Source organism: Fukomys damarensis, unplaced genomic scaffold, assembly GCF_012274545.1.
Source record: "Fukomys damarensis isolate Sample0158 unplaced genomic scaffold, DMR_v1.0_HiC HiC_scaffold_17, whole genome shotgun sequence".
NCBI lineage: Eukaryota > Metazoa > Chordata > Mammalia > Rodentia > Bathyergidae > Fukomys > Fukomys damarensis.
This window is the reverse complement of record NW_022900929.1, coordinates 34,036,755-34,051,732: the sequence shown is the minus strand read 5'-3', so window position 1 is coordinate 34,051,732 and position 14,978 is coordinate 34,036,755. Positions and strand designations below refer to the sequence as shown.

Here is a 14,978-nt window from a genome sequence, read left to right as displayed (position 1 = left end):
TCATGTTTATTCACTTCCCTATCATCTATGGCTCTACTATGACAGCATTAATTAAATAATTAAGGAGACCTTATGGCCTGCAAAGATATATATACTATCTGGATTTTTACCAGAAAAAAGCAAGGCCGGGGATTTAGCTCAGTAGTGCTAAGCCTGCCTCACAAGTACAAGGTCCTGAGTTCAATTTCCAATCCAAAAAAAAAAGCAGGCTAATCCCTGCTTTAGAGGGTGCTAAAGAACAGTTAAGGTACATGTTTGGAAATACTTAGTCATGTTCATAAAAGCACACTTGTTTGGAAAGAATGGAAAGTAAGAAGTCAAAGGAGAGCACATAAGCCATTCCTGGCATTTGTCAAACTCCCTAAGCTGGGAGTGAAGCAGCAGATGTCTTCTGTGGTACCCTAGAAGGCAAACTAGCCCTTGTGAGCAGATATTACAAGGAACAGGGCCTTCAGAAAAGTATGGAATGAGCTGCCAAAGGCATGGATTCTGTGAAAGGGATTATAATACCACACTGACTAGATGACTCACCTGTTCCTTCCCACTCTAAATTGAACAATTCCATGTAGAGCACAAATTATAGATCATGTTAACAGATAACTTAATTTGTCAAAACTTTCGGAGTACTAGGAAAAAAAGTCTTGTATGTAATGTATAGCTATAATTGTCTTTAGTTAAGAGTTGTAGTAGATGCACAAAGCATGGTGATGCACACCTGTAATCCCAGCACTCTGGAGGCAGAGGCAGGAGGATCTTAGTGAGTTCAAGGCCAGACTGGACTACATAGCAAGACCCTGTTTCAAAAAACAAAACAAAAAAAGAGGTGTAGCAATAACAAATGATATAGAGCTTCACTGTGAACATTCACAATCTTTCTGGTAGGTGTTCTCCAGAAAGATCTGAATAAATCTGCTGGGCAATGTATAGTTCACAGACAGTACCGTGCACCATTCTTTCGTCTACCAAAATATATTGATTGAACCATATTCTAGGTATTTGGTATTTATCACTGAACAAAACAGATGAAATTCCCTGCCCAATAAGCATAGTAAATAAGTACATTAAATGGAGTAGGAAAGAAGAATGTGAAGTTCTGTCTTATTACATATCAGTACTGTGGGAATATTTTTCTGATTAGGGTTTACATCCTAGGGATCTACGGATATTCTCTTCATATGGAATGACATGAATGAGCCCTCAGTCTTTCGAGGGCCAGAGCAAACCATGCAAAAGAATGCTATTCATCATGGCAACTGGGAGCACAGAGAACTTCACAACATCTATGGTTTTTATCAGGTAAGACATCCAAAAGAAGCCAGCCAGATACAGGTGCCTGCCTGCCTGCCTAGCAGGCTGAAAGACATTTGCTTGGTAATAGCTGCATATATCCTCATGTCTCTGTGTCTTTTCTGACAACTGCAGCTCATCTTAGATTATAACCAATATAAGACTTTTTATTATTTCTTTTTCTTCTTTTTCTTCCATAATGAACTTGATGAATTTTTAAATATTCTGAAATTAATGAAACATAGAAACATCTCTCTTAATGGGAGCCATCAGTATACTGCATTAGATACTATCTCAAAATTTTGCTAATGTAGGTAGTGTATAAATGTACTAACAAGGGTAATTAAAACAAGTGTTTAAAAATTTCGCAAATATCCAAATACAGCAAGCCTATCATTCTCATGAGGGAAGCAAGATTTAGAATACAGATACGTAGCCGGGCATGGTGGCACACGCCTGTAATCTGAGCACTCAGGAGGCTGAGGCAGGAGGATCGCTGTGAGTTCGAGACCAGCCTGGGCTGCATAGTGAGTTCCATATCAGTCTCAACTACATAGTGAGACCCTGTCTCAAAAAAAAAAAAAAAAGAATGCAGATATGTAATTTCAATAAGTATGCGTTTCAGATGTAGGACGCTTTCCTTAAGGGCTTGCCCTTCTCATTAAAGGTGGTAGAATTATATTTTATTTGCCAACCACACCCAAAGACTTGACAGTCACTTGCCATAATTTATACTTTTGTTATTTTGCTATTTTCAGAATTTGACTGTATTCCCACGGCCCTCCTACCAATTAGTATTATTCAGTGGGAGCTGCTGACTATAGACCGTACAGTTTTCAAGTAGTAGGTGTTTATTCTCTAACATCCTGTTAGTATACCTGCAAACTGCTTGAGTTAGAGAACTCTCCTATATAGGCTGAGGCCAGTTATTAACCTCTCTGATTTTTTTTCACCAGCAAAAAATATTTGTCTCAGAGATTATTATAAAATTATAAAATAATTACAAAATGCCTAGTAATAGTAAACATTGAATAATCAAATAAATGCTAGCTGAGTATTCACTGTTATTTTTTTTTTCTAGTGCTGGGAATTGAACCAGATACTCACACATGCTAGACAAGTGTGCTCTACCACTGAGCTACCTCCCTAGCCCCGTTTTCTATTATTTCACTGAGATTGTCAGTAAAATTTTTTTATTCTTTGAATAGGGGAAATTAGATTGGTTTCATTATACCATGAAAATAATTTGATGGATTTCAGTGTTTTCTATTTCACATTCCCACCTATTTACTTTTTGCATGTTAAGTAGCTTATTGATGGTGTTGGCACAGTGCCCTAACCTTATCACTGAAATTTTTTTTTCCATTGACTTTACAGCAGATGGCTACTGCAGAAGGACTGATACAGCGATCTAAAGGAAAAGAGAGACCTTTTGTTCTTTCACGTTCTTTCTTTGCTGGATCACAAAAGTTTGGTAAGACGGCTGTATCAGACTGAAAAACACAAGTTAGCCACCTGTCTTTTTGATCATTTATACACTGCCAGTATGTGTGACAATGCCCCTGAAGTGAGCTACTGTGTTTTGTTTTGTTTTGTTTTAATACTGGGGATTAAACACAAAAATTGATAAGCCATATCCCAGCCCTTTTTTAAAACTATTTTGAGATAGGTCTCACTAAGTTATCCAGATGACCTCAAACTTGTGATCTTCCTTCACAGTTTTTAATTTGCTGATAGGGTCATCTCTGATCCTGTCCCTCTGACTCATCAAAACCAGAGAAATATACCTCTAACATTTTCCTCAACCACCTGTTTCACTTAGTAATATGCTGAAAATAGACCTGGCTGTTGCTGTGGGCAAGGTCATCTATAACTGGATCTGGGTTACTAGCCAGTATAGATCTAGTTCATCTTAACCACCCTGTGGTAGGAAGGCTATTTTAAGTCCCTCGTCCTTGTATAAATAACTTACATAATTAGCTATAAGTAACTACTTTGAAGAACCCAGCTCTTACTGTGTAACAAATTATTAGGCCTCCCGTATAACCCTTGAAAAACATCCCCTGTGATATTCAGTCAAAGGCCAAAGTATCATTGCAGGCAATGATTCACGTACATAGATTCTCACCATACCATTAGTTCTTGAAACATAGAGACAGATAGACAGAGGAGAAAGAAAAGAAAGGAATGAAAGGAGAGAGGAAAAGAAAGAGAGAGAGAGAGAGAAAGAAAGGAAAAGTATCTAAGCAGTAGCTTTAAAAATTAACAGTAGATGTGAATGCTGTTATCTTTCATTTTTTAAATGCTTGCCCACTTCTAAGTCTTCAGTGCTCTATGAAGCCATCACCTTTGCCCAGTGTGTAACAGCTATTGTGGAGAACTCTGTTTTGTTTAGTCATGCACTGAGACCAGTAACTAGAGAGAGATTCTGGCTAAACAGCCACATGAGACAGGAAAACATCTACAGGTTTACATGAGCTTTCTCAGTGAGAATGTCACCATGCAGATTTCAAAATTATTATGTAAATATATACCTAGCTCACTTGAAATCAAGGAGAAATCACAAGAGCACTATTTGCAAAGAACAATCCCTTGACAATATTTTTCTTGGCAGGCTGTAAGACAGCTCAAAATTTCTGTGGAAAATTAAAAATATTTACTGAAACTAGTTTGATAGAAGATAGATAAAAATACTTCAGAAGTACTCAAGATACAATAAAATAAAATATATTTTTCCTTTTACACATCATCTTAGTGACATATAATCTATCTTTACCAACTCCTACCAGCTATAAAGAAAAGAATAACCCTGGCTTTGTAGCAAGATTGCCTGAACTCAAAACCTGCCTCAAAACCACTTCATACAGTATAGACCTAAGTTATAAAAGCCTAAAACAAATAAGCAAAACCACTCTAGGAGAAGATCTGTGAGTTTGAGGTAGAAATGATTTTTGGGCTAAATCACAAAAAGTATGAACCATAAAAAAAAAAGATTATAAATTAGAATTCATCAAATAACTTCTGTAGTTGGGTGAGTGGGGAGTTGTTGACCACAAAGAAGCCTGTGAGAACTTTCCTAGTTTGGGAAATTCTATGTTTTGTTTATCATGCTGACTACATGGATATATGCATTTTTCAAAACTCATCAGGGCCGGGGATTTAGCTCAGTGGTTCTGCCTCCTGCCTCACAAATGCAAGGTCCCAAGTTTGATCCCTGGTACAAAAAAAAAAATCAAACTCTTTACTTAAGTATGTACATTATTGCGCGTAAATTTTGTCTCCAAAAGTTCCTCCTTGGTGGATATGGTGGCACAGGACTATAATCCAATCTACTTGAGAGGCTAAGGCAGAGATTGCAAGTTCGAGGACAGCCTGGGTAACTTAGTGAGACCCTCTCTCAAAATTAAGTCGTTCAGAAATGGGGGTTGGAGGTATAGCTCAGTGGTAGAGCACTTGCCTAGCACTATTGACTACTAGGGCACAAGGCCCTAGATTCAATCCCCATTACAAAAAAAAAAAAAAAAAAATCCTCCTATATTCAGACTTGAATTGTATTAAAAAATATGTGCAATTTCAGAAGATCTTCATAGCTTGTTTTCTGGATTTTAATAACTTTTTCATATAAGAAAATTGGTACATTTTGTTTTAGACAGTCTAGAATGTATTTAAAGGTAAGACATCTGTTTTCCTTTTTATGAATTTAGCTTGTACAAATAAGGAATCTAAATATGAAATTGAGTTTATGGGCAGATTTGTGTTTTTTTAAACCCCTTGTTACTGGTGACTGAAGGTGCAGTGTGGACGGGCGACAACACAGCAGAGTGGAGTTACCTGAAGATTTCCATTCCAATGTTGCTCACTCTCAGCATTACCGGGATCTCTTTTTGTGGAGGTAAGACAAGACCTCAAGGCTTGAAGTGTGTGTTTGTCAAAGCTGGTCACCAGTCACTTCTCAGTAGCTGTTTGGGGCAGGGATAAATGTGGGAAAGAGAAAATGGGAGAGAGTGAAGGGGAGCAGGTCACAGGAGAATGAAAGAGGGGCTTCAGATTTGCTTGTGTCTTGTGTGGATTAAAGACATGAAATGAGGTTGTCAGAAGGACAACCAGAGTGCTTCCTTCCCTGGTTCCCTTACCACTTCATCCTGGGATACACTTGATAATTGAGTTTTTCTTTCTGAAACATATATGGGGTGTGACCAAAATATACATGAATCTTTACATTTTAAAAAGTTATTACAGAAACAGACACACTGTTGTTAATCCCCCTACAATATACTCATACCTGTCTTATCACTCTTGCCACTTTCTGAAGCAGTTCTGGAAGTCCTCTTTCATGAGTGTTTTTACAAGGTGTGATACAAAATGTGCTGAATGCTGCTGCCAAGCACCATACCACAGAAAGGCAGGCTCATAAAAACATTTGGGTGTGTCCTTGTCCGCTTTACTCACCAGATCTGACACTATGCAGTTTCTGGCTCTTTTCACGTGGTCGTGAAAGGTAAATGTTTTGAATTGATTCAGGACATTGAGGGAGTAAAAACACTCGCCAAAGAGGCCTTCCAAAACTGCTTCAGAAAGTGGCAAGAATGATGGGATAAATGTTGTCAAAGCCAGGGGCAGTGTTTGGAGGGGGATTAATGGCCATGTGTCCGTCGTGGTCAATTTCTTGTTGGAATCCAATACCCAGCACACACAGCTTAAAAGAAGGAAGGCTCATTTTGGCTCACATTTTCAGTCCATAACATGCTGGCTACAAGGCAGGATGTCATGGCAGAGGGACATAACAAAGGAAAAACTACTCACATGGCAGCCAGGAACCAGAGGAGGAGCCTGGAAGGCAGATCTACCCTACCAGCTCACCCCACCGTGACCACCTCTTCTGACCAGACCCCACCTCCTAATAGGGAGTGAGCTATACCACTAACATAATCCAATTGCCTTCCAAACATGACGCTTTGGGGACTATTTTAATTCTAACCTATAACAGTATCTTTTGCTATAATTTAAAAAAAAAATTTTTTTGTACTGGGGCTCAAACTCAGGACCTTGTGCTTACAAGGCAGGCACAGTGCCACTGAGCTAAATCCCAGCCCCAATTTTTTTTTAAACACTCACTGTATTTTTCAGTCACACCTTGTTTTTTTTTTTTTTTCTTGAAAGAGAGACAGTAGAATGAACTACAAAGAATTTACAAAATCAAAAGTTAACCTAAGATAGGGGATAGAGTTCTGTGGTAGAGCACTTGCTTAGCATGCACAAGGTCCTGAGTTCAGTCCTCAGCACTGCAAAAAATAAAAAGTACGCCTTACAGAAATCCCTTCCACTTAGCAGATTCAAAATTCTGTCACATAATTTGACTATTTTTTTAAAGATATGCTCTTGAGAAAAATAAATTTAGTTAAGTGTCTCTGATGAATTGCCTTCCCTGCATCCTGAGATCTGCAGATGGAGATATCAAGGTGGAAAGTATGGCCGCAGTTCCAACTGCTTCTTGTTTTCTGCAGGAATAGAAACAATATCACTTTTTTAATATACAGTATGCATTTTATGGCATTGGTCCACATACCATATAAGAAATATATTCCCTGTTCAAGGGCTTAACATGAAATTCTACCAAAACTTCTTTTTTTTTTTTTGTACCAAGAATCAAACTCAAGGTCTCACACTTGCCAAGCAGAGGCTTCGCTGCCAAGCTACATTCCTGGCCCCCAAAACCTCTAATTCTAACTATTTGTTTCTCTCTAGTTCATTAATGTTTTTTTTAATGGTTCCTTTCAAAGGAGATCAACAACCTCTTCCCCACCACACCCCAGGCACAAGCACCCATTTACTCAGGCCAACATTATACAATTTCTGGGTAATGTGGGTTCAGGAACATACAGGAGTATAGATTTCCCAGGAAAGCCTGTGACCCTTTGACAAGAAAGGAGTGTTCAGAGAGTATTCTAACAGAGCCCCAGGAGGCAGAGTTCTCCCTGCATGTGCTCCTCTATCTGAGGCCATTTGAGTGTGCATACGTCATCTTCCTCTTGTCAGGTCTTCAGAGCCTTATTGTTTGGGGTTTTTTTGTTTTTTGTTTTTTGGGGGCTTTTTTTTTGAGACAGGGTCTCAGTATATAGTTGAGACTGATGTGGAACTCACTATGTAGCCCAGGCTTGTCTCGAACTCACAGGAATCCTCCTGCCTCAGCCTCCCAAGTGCTGGGATTACAGGCATGCGCCACCACACCTGGCCTTCAGAGCCTTCTTTTACTTGTGTGCAACTCTGATATGAATCCTAGTAACCTTACTTGCCTTTCTTTGCCTAACCAGCTGATGTGGGGGGCTTCATCGGGAACCCGGAAGCAGAGCTGTTAGTTCGCTGGTACCAGGCTGGGGCCTACCAGCCTTTCTTCCGTGGCCATGCCACTATGAGCACCAAGCGTCGGGAGCCCTGGCTGCTGGGGAAGGAGCATGCCCAGCTCATCCGAGAAGCCATCCGAGAGCGCTATACCCTTCTGCCTTATTTGTATTCTCTGTTCTACCAAGCACACATCACTTCTGAACCTGTCATGAGGTAAAAAGCACCCTGTAGGGCTAAGGATGTATCTTTTTGATAGAGCACTATGGAAAAAAGTGTCATGTACTCGGCCACAGTGACCAGTCTGTCTCCGGCCCTCTAGTAATTATGCACTAGAGTACATGCACAGTGATTTTAAGAGAAAAAAATGAAGAAAATCTATGTATTCTATCAAGCTTAATCCATGCATTGACTACCAACTGTGCAGAAGGTGCTGCTATTGAAAATGTAGAAGACAGCTAGGTTCCCTACTACTTGTGATTGAAGTGTTACTGTCTGCTAAGACACAGGAACAGAGACGGTTCAAAGAACAAGGAAGTGACCTTGTAGCTGAACTTGTTAGTATTTAACCTACATGCATCCTGTCATGAAGAATAGTTCACCTGCCAATCTTACCCTTAAGGCTGAATTCTTTGATGTGAGGTGAACTATTTCTTAATGTGCAAATTATAATTTTATTTTGAAAGCAAAATATGAAAAAACAACTTGCTAAGTTAGGGAAGAATACCCAGACAGCCATAACATACCAAGGCTTCAGGATTAGCAGTTCCTAAATGAGTGAGATCAGAATATCCTGGGAGTGTTTTAAATCTGCAGACTTTAGCTGCCACACTGTGAAAGCCTTGTAGGAATCTCCATAGGTAAGTCTTTGGGATCTGCATTTGTTAGCTGTATCCTGTGATCGTAGACATTGGCCAGGTCTAGTAATCATAGCTTTGTTACCATTCAGAATGAAATTAATATATTATTACAAAGGCTAGTGAATAAAAATGTTTCTCTTATTAAAAATAGCTTTGCTTCATGAAATAGAAAGATAACTAGAACTATGAAGTTAATATCCAGACACATAGATATTGAAAGGTTTATCTTCTGTGAACTCAAATGCCCTCCAGATAGTTGTGTGAAAAAGCAATCAAAAAAGAATACTGAGCCGGGCATGGTGGTGCACACCTGTAATACCAGCACCCTGGAGGCTGAGGCAGGAGGATCACTGAGTTCAAGACCAGCTTGGGCTACATAGTGAGTTCCAGGGCAGTCTCAGTAGTGAGACCCTGTCTCCAAAAACCAAAAAACAAACAAACAAACAAATACTGAATAATTTCTCAACCCCCCCCAAAATGTAGTGAATTTTTTCCATTTAAATACATGATTAAGTATTCATGACAGACAGTGACAGCAAGAAAAAATGGCACAAAATTATAGTCATTATAGAATATGTTTTTACAGACCTTCAGTTTATTTTATACCACACTTTAGGCATCTGCGCTTATATGAAGCTTTGATTCTTCCAATAGCACAGCATTTCATGCTCAGTAATCATAAGGGAAAATTGCAGGTTCCAGAAACATTTGCATTAATACCACATATTACAAATATAAAATAATCATAGCAATTGCTCATAAAGTCTTGAATTATATAAAAAGAAACCTGTTTGTTTTGTTTTGTTTTGTTTTGGTGCTTTCCAATTTCCTTTAAGTAGTTATAAAACTAAAATTACAAAAATCTAAGAAAAGGTGTAATAAAATATCTAATGAGGTTAAAATGTATATTTTTCTCTTTCCCCAGGCCTCTGTGGATAGAGTTCCCTAATGAAGTAGAAACTTTTGGCATAGAAGATGAATACATGCTAGGTGAGTATTTATTAATTAGAGTTATGATAAGTTCTATAATTATGTTTTTATATTTTCTGATAGAGAACACTTTAACCATATCTAGTCCCAAGAAAGTCAAAAATAAAACTGAAAGACATTCCTTCACCAAGATTTTTAATACATTAATGGGGTCATAGCTCTATTCTGTCCATCCTTCCTTTGATTGATTGATTGGTACCGGGGATCGAACTTGGACCCTTCCGCTTGCAAGGCAGGCAGTGGAGCCACTGAGCCAAATTCCCAACCATCACTCTCTTCTGTTATAATGTATCACTTGTAGTATTCTTGTCAACTTCAAATAAATCCATTCTATTTGTGGGAGTAATTTCGGATTTTTATTTTGAGTCCACTCTTCTAAACACTGTGAAATGACTACAGGGAAGGCGTGTAGAAAAAAGTAGATCAGAGGGTTATAGTACAGAACTGCAAGAGTCTGTGTCAAACATAATAAGCTTCTTCTTTAATAAAGATTAACCCTCACATATGGAATTTAGAGCTTCATCATTGTAGAACAGGGCTCAAGAAGTCAGGCTAAAGATTGAGTTGCCAAGGGTGAATCCCTTTTCTAAACAGTTAAAACTTCCAAATGTAAAAATAGAAAGAGCCCAGGGCTGGAGTTGCAGCTCAGTGGGAGGTCACTTGTTTAGAGTGTGCAAGGCTTCAGGTGCCAGCTGAAATCACTGTCTGGGAGAAACTTCCTTGACTACTCCTGTTCTCCGCATACTTAATTCTACCCTCCCTAGTCAATCAGTTCTTCCTATCACATAACTTTCATTTCATTTTGTAATTTTGCCTCTAATTAACTTGTAATTCTCTATTAGCACCTGTCTTCCTTTACTATAAACTCCCAGAAGGCAGGGACTATGCTTGCTTCATTTGCTGCTCTATCCCCAGAGCCTAGAATGGTACCTGGGACTTAGTAAGCACTCATTCAGTAATTACATACTGAGTAAAAAAAAAAAAAATGAATTCACAAAAGGATGGATTTTATAAATGCATAGTGCCAAAATCAAAGCCAGATTAGTCGTCTAGATTAGAGAGAACCACACTGTCCTGATGATGACCACCAAGCAGAGGGACCTGCATGGCCACCCTGAGCACCCTCTGGGTAGCACTTGTGGGCTCACTGCCATCAGCATCCCTGGTAGCAAGCAGTGCCACACCCATGAGAGAGAAGTGCAACGTGCTGTGGGATTGGTGAGACTGTGACAGGCCGCCTCAGGTCTCTTCCCCCAGATGCCATATGGACTCATGACATGTGGTTCCTCAGCCATGTCTTTGAGCCCCTGTCCTCTTTGTAACAGTGACTCTCTGACAGCTCATTGCTTCAGATGGCCGTGTTCCTTGCCTTATGAAGTGCATGATCTTCTGAAGCACAAGTGCTCAATTAAATGGAAAGGGTGTTTTCAGATTTCTTACAATGACAGTTAAATTCTTTGTCTTCTCCATTTTTTAGGAAGTGCCTTATTGGTTCATCCAGTCACAGAACCAAAAGCAACCATGGTTGATGTATTTCTGCCAGGATCCAATGAGGTAAGAGTAATAAAGTGTGTGGCCTGGGATTTGGCTCAGTGGTGCTGCTGCCTGCCTTGCAAGTGCAAGGACCTGAGTTTGATCACCGACACCAAAAAAAAAAACACCAAGAACACACTTCAAATGTCTGTGCAACTAATGATTTCTTAAGTCATGGCCACTGTCCTCAGTGGTCAAGAAATGTAACGAAAGAGAGAAGGGGGAAAGATGACTAAGGGCATCTTTCCAGGTACATGATGGGTTTTTTTGTTGTTGTTTTGGGGGAGTTGTTTTGCTTGTTTTCTTGTTTTTGGTACTGGGGATGGAACTCTGGACCTTGCACTTGCAAGGCAGCAGAACCACTTAGCTAAATCCCCAGCCCCACATGATGGTTTCTATCTTCACATTTTTTCTTTTATATAAATAAACTTTATCTCACTCCCCCCTCAAACCCCCTCCCCTCCTATGTACAAAAGCTTTATTTCCATTTTTTTCCTTCTATTTTTACATGTCACTCCCTTTCTCCCTTCCTCCTCCCTTGTTCCCTTCCCATTTCCCAATATCCATTATACATCCCAGTCCTTATTTCCACTTTCAGTTTCTCACACCAGAGAAGCAATCTTAGAGTTTTGTCTTAAGTGAGTCTTCATAAGCACAGTGAAGCTTAGGGTAGGAAGAAATCTTCAGTCAACTATGAGACAGCAAACTCAGGCTGGGGATGGGAAACATAAGTATAAAGGGATTTTGCTCTTTGGTTCTGGCTCCCTCTAAATCCTGAGTTCTGACAACAAAACCTTGTCTCTGGACACTCACATAAGTGTAAAACACACATTTTTCTTCCTTCTCTACCTGTTAGCCTTTATCTGCGCTGTTAGTAGTTATTGTCATTGCTTGTCATCACTGTACTCCATAAAATGCCATCCTGGATCTGCTGAAGCCCAGGGTACAGTCAAAAGGTGGGAATAACCACGGTCTGTAGAGCAGAGATTACGTATATATCCAGAGAGGCCCAGAGAAGACTCAGAGAAGAGGCATGAGGTGTCAGCGTGGAATGGAGAGTAGGGAGGGATAGACTAGAGAGAGCCTTGCACATTGGAGCATTGCCCAGGCTGGGGAGAGCCCTGGAGGACCTGGCAGCTGGGCATGGCCGTGTCTAGGTAGTCCTTTTATGTTTTGTTTTTTTTTTGTACCGGCTATTGAACTCAGGACCTTGTGCTTGTGAGGCAGGTGGCAGCACTGCCCCGGCCCGCGGGGTCAGTAATTGGCAGAGCTCGAGAAGGGGAAGTACCTGGAAATGAGACAAGAGGGGCGCGGAAAGAAGGAGACCAAGCAAAGAGTTGTCAAGGTCTCATTTATTTGCAGATACAGGCAGTTTATAAAGGCAAAAACCGCAAAATTGTAAGAGGAAATAGTTAACCATAAACTTTGGGAGGAGAATGTAACAGTAGTATAACACAATGTTACTATGTAACAGATCAGGTCACTTGTCTGCGCAAACCCGTTGTCATGGGTAACGACACAACTGTGGTGGTGGGGTGATCAGCGGGTCAACATGGAGGCTGTTTGGTTTTTACTTAGGACAGGCTAGCAGCTTAGTCTACCACACAGCACCACTGAGCTAAATCCTCAGCCCCTAGAGAGTCTTTTTGAGGAGCTCTGTTAGGCCTTCCACATTTGGCATTATTGATGACAATAACTAGGCTTTTCTCTGGAAGGTTCATGAACTGTGGTCTTTCTTTTTGGTTTCTTCTTGGTTTCTAATTGTGAAGTCAAGGGCTCCTTACAAAGGTTCTTGTGCCAAGTGTAAACCTGAGGAAAAGGTTAAGTTACAACAGTAGCTAAATAAATGCCCTGCTAGCGTGTCCAGTCAGTGTCTCAAGTTTATTCTGACAAAAGAATGGCTCCATGAAGAGGAGCTGGCTTCCTTCCAGACACAACCAAGAGTCTTTACTAATGACCTGTCACCACTGCAGACACATCCTTGTGACTATGTACTACATTCCTTCAGCACTTTCCCAGAGTGTTCTATGATTGCTTCTCTTGCTATAGTTTTGCAAACCCTAGATAAAAGAGCCATGCCATTTCTTGCCAGATCTGCCCCCTTACTGTGATTAGCTAGCTGCCATATGTATATAGCTGTACATATACACATGCATATGTTTATTACGTTCCTCTCCCATGTGAGTGTGAACCCCTGGAAGGCAGCAGTTTTAATCTCTCAGGTTCACTGTCACATCCCCTCACCTATCTGGATTCCTGGCATGTAGTGACCCTCATTAAGCACCTGCTGACTGAGGGGCTGGGGACTGAGGTCTGGATCTGACCTTCATAGTGTTTTGCACCAATTATACCTTCCCTATTTGGAGATCTTTGTAGGTGGTGCCAGAGCACAAACACTGTACCTTTCATTTAGTTTTTCTGGAAGTGGTAGTCATGCAATCCTAAACCTGTTGGCATCATCTTTATACTTTTCACCCCAACAGCTCTTTACCCAAAGCTTGTGGAATTGGCCAGAGAGTAATGAGAAAGCCAGAGGAGGACATACGAGAAAAGAAAGCTGAGATCGTGTCGCTCATGAACACAGACACCAAATCTTTGACAAGATCTTAGTAAATTGAATCCTGCCAAGGGTGACACATCATGACTGCAGAGGGGTTTAGCTTGTTGAATTAAGAGTCCATTGGGGATGTCACAGTACTGTCGCCTTCACAGCAGGACAGGAGATCCAGCACCTCTGCTATACACAGGAGGTGGCACTCCCAGGAGGAGCACTAGTGACACAGACTCTGTGGTTGCCAGAAAGTGCACTAGGCTAAAAGAGAGAAACAGGTGTTTGTTCTCACACTGCTTTCGAAAGTATTTTAAGGATTAATCCTGCCGCAGCATGATTTGATGGGACCCTTTTGGTACTTCAGCAGCTAACTCCTAGTCAGAGCCTGTCACTGAACTGCATTGTTGTGAAAGGGGAAACTAGAGATAAAAGTTCTCCCAAATTTGTTCCTTCACTGATGCTTTCTTTTCTGCTGCCTCATTTGTCTTCAGTCTGTACTCTTCTTCTTGCTCTTTCTTTTTTTCCTTTTTATCATGTTGTTTACTGGTAGATGTGTTCAGTTTTTAAAAACCAAGTGGACTGTAAGGACCATGGGAGTTATGTCTTTTCACGCCTGTGGAGATCTTAATTATCTTGTACACCCAACACTACCCTGGGGGCAAGTTGTTCAGTAAATAACTTTGGAGCCAGGTGCCGTGACTCACACCAGTAAGCTGCAGCTACTCAGGAGGCTGAGGCAGGTTCAAAGGACAATTTAGCACAACCCTGTTTCAAAATAAAAAACAAAAGAGGTTGGAGATGTAGCTCAGTCGCAGAGCACTTACCTAGTGTGGGCGAAGCTCTGAATTTAATCCCTAGTATTGCCAAAAAAAAAGAATGTGTAGGTGAAAACAAATGAATGGCTTTTAGAATCACTGTCTCTTAGGAATCATCTTAACAGCATATGTTCTTCCTAACTTCTACCCAAGGTAAATTTATACTTTATAGCTTGGCATGGTGGCGCACGCCTGTAATCCCAGCACTCGGGAGGCTGAGGCAGGAGGATCTCTTCGAGTTTGAGACCAGCCTGGACTACATAGTAAGTTCCAGGTCAGTCTCAACTACATCGTGAGAGACCCTGTCTCAGAAAACAAAACAAAACAAAAAAAATAATCCTTTATATTTCTGGGCTTTTTGAAATACAGTTAAGTGAACATTTCCTGAATAAAGAAAGTGTGAGCAGAGTTACTTATTTATCGTTTTTCAGTGATGTCTGTTACTTTTTAGATCTGGTATGACCCTAAGACATCTGCTTGCTGGGAAGGAGGACATACTGTGAAGATCCCAGTAGCCCTGGATACTGTGAGTCACTTCCGGACTATTGCTTCTACCTGCCTCATTACTCTTCTCCAACTCCCATAGAAAAATACCACAGACTT

General features: G+C 40.4%; 1 protein-coding gene across 5 annotated transcripts in view; it reads left to right on the top strand.

The window, feature by feature from the left end:
• Positions 1–14,978, top strand: part of Ganc (glucosidase alpha, neutral C) — a 71,924-nt gene that overhangs the window by 43,582 nt on the left and 13,364 nt on the right. For 3 of the 5 annotated variants that reach the window (XM_010624777.3, XM_010624776.3, XM_033764977.1), the window contains exons 14-20: positions 1,153–1,296; positions 2,665–2,761; positions 5,078–5,179; positions 7,599–7,842; positions 9,412–9,476; positions 10,954–11,030; positions 14,827–14,901. In XM_010624777.3, coding sequence (XP_010623079.1) covers positions 1,153–1,296; positions 2,665–2,761; positions 5,078–5,179; positions 7,599–7,842; positions 9,412–9,476; positions 10,954–11,030; positions 14,827–14,901 — 804 coding nt within the window. Of the gene's footprint in view, positions 1–1,152; positions 1,297–2,664; positions 2,762–5,077; positions 5,180–7,598; positions 7,843–9,411; positions 9,477–10,953; positions 11,031–14,528; positions 14,601–14,806; positions 14,902–14,978 lie in introns of those variants that run through there. The other 2 variants (XM_033764978.1, XM_010624778.3) reach the window with 2 other exon arrangements.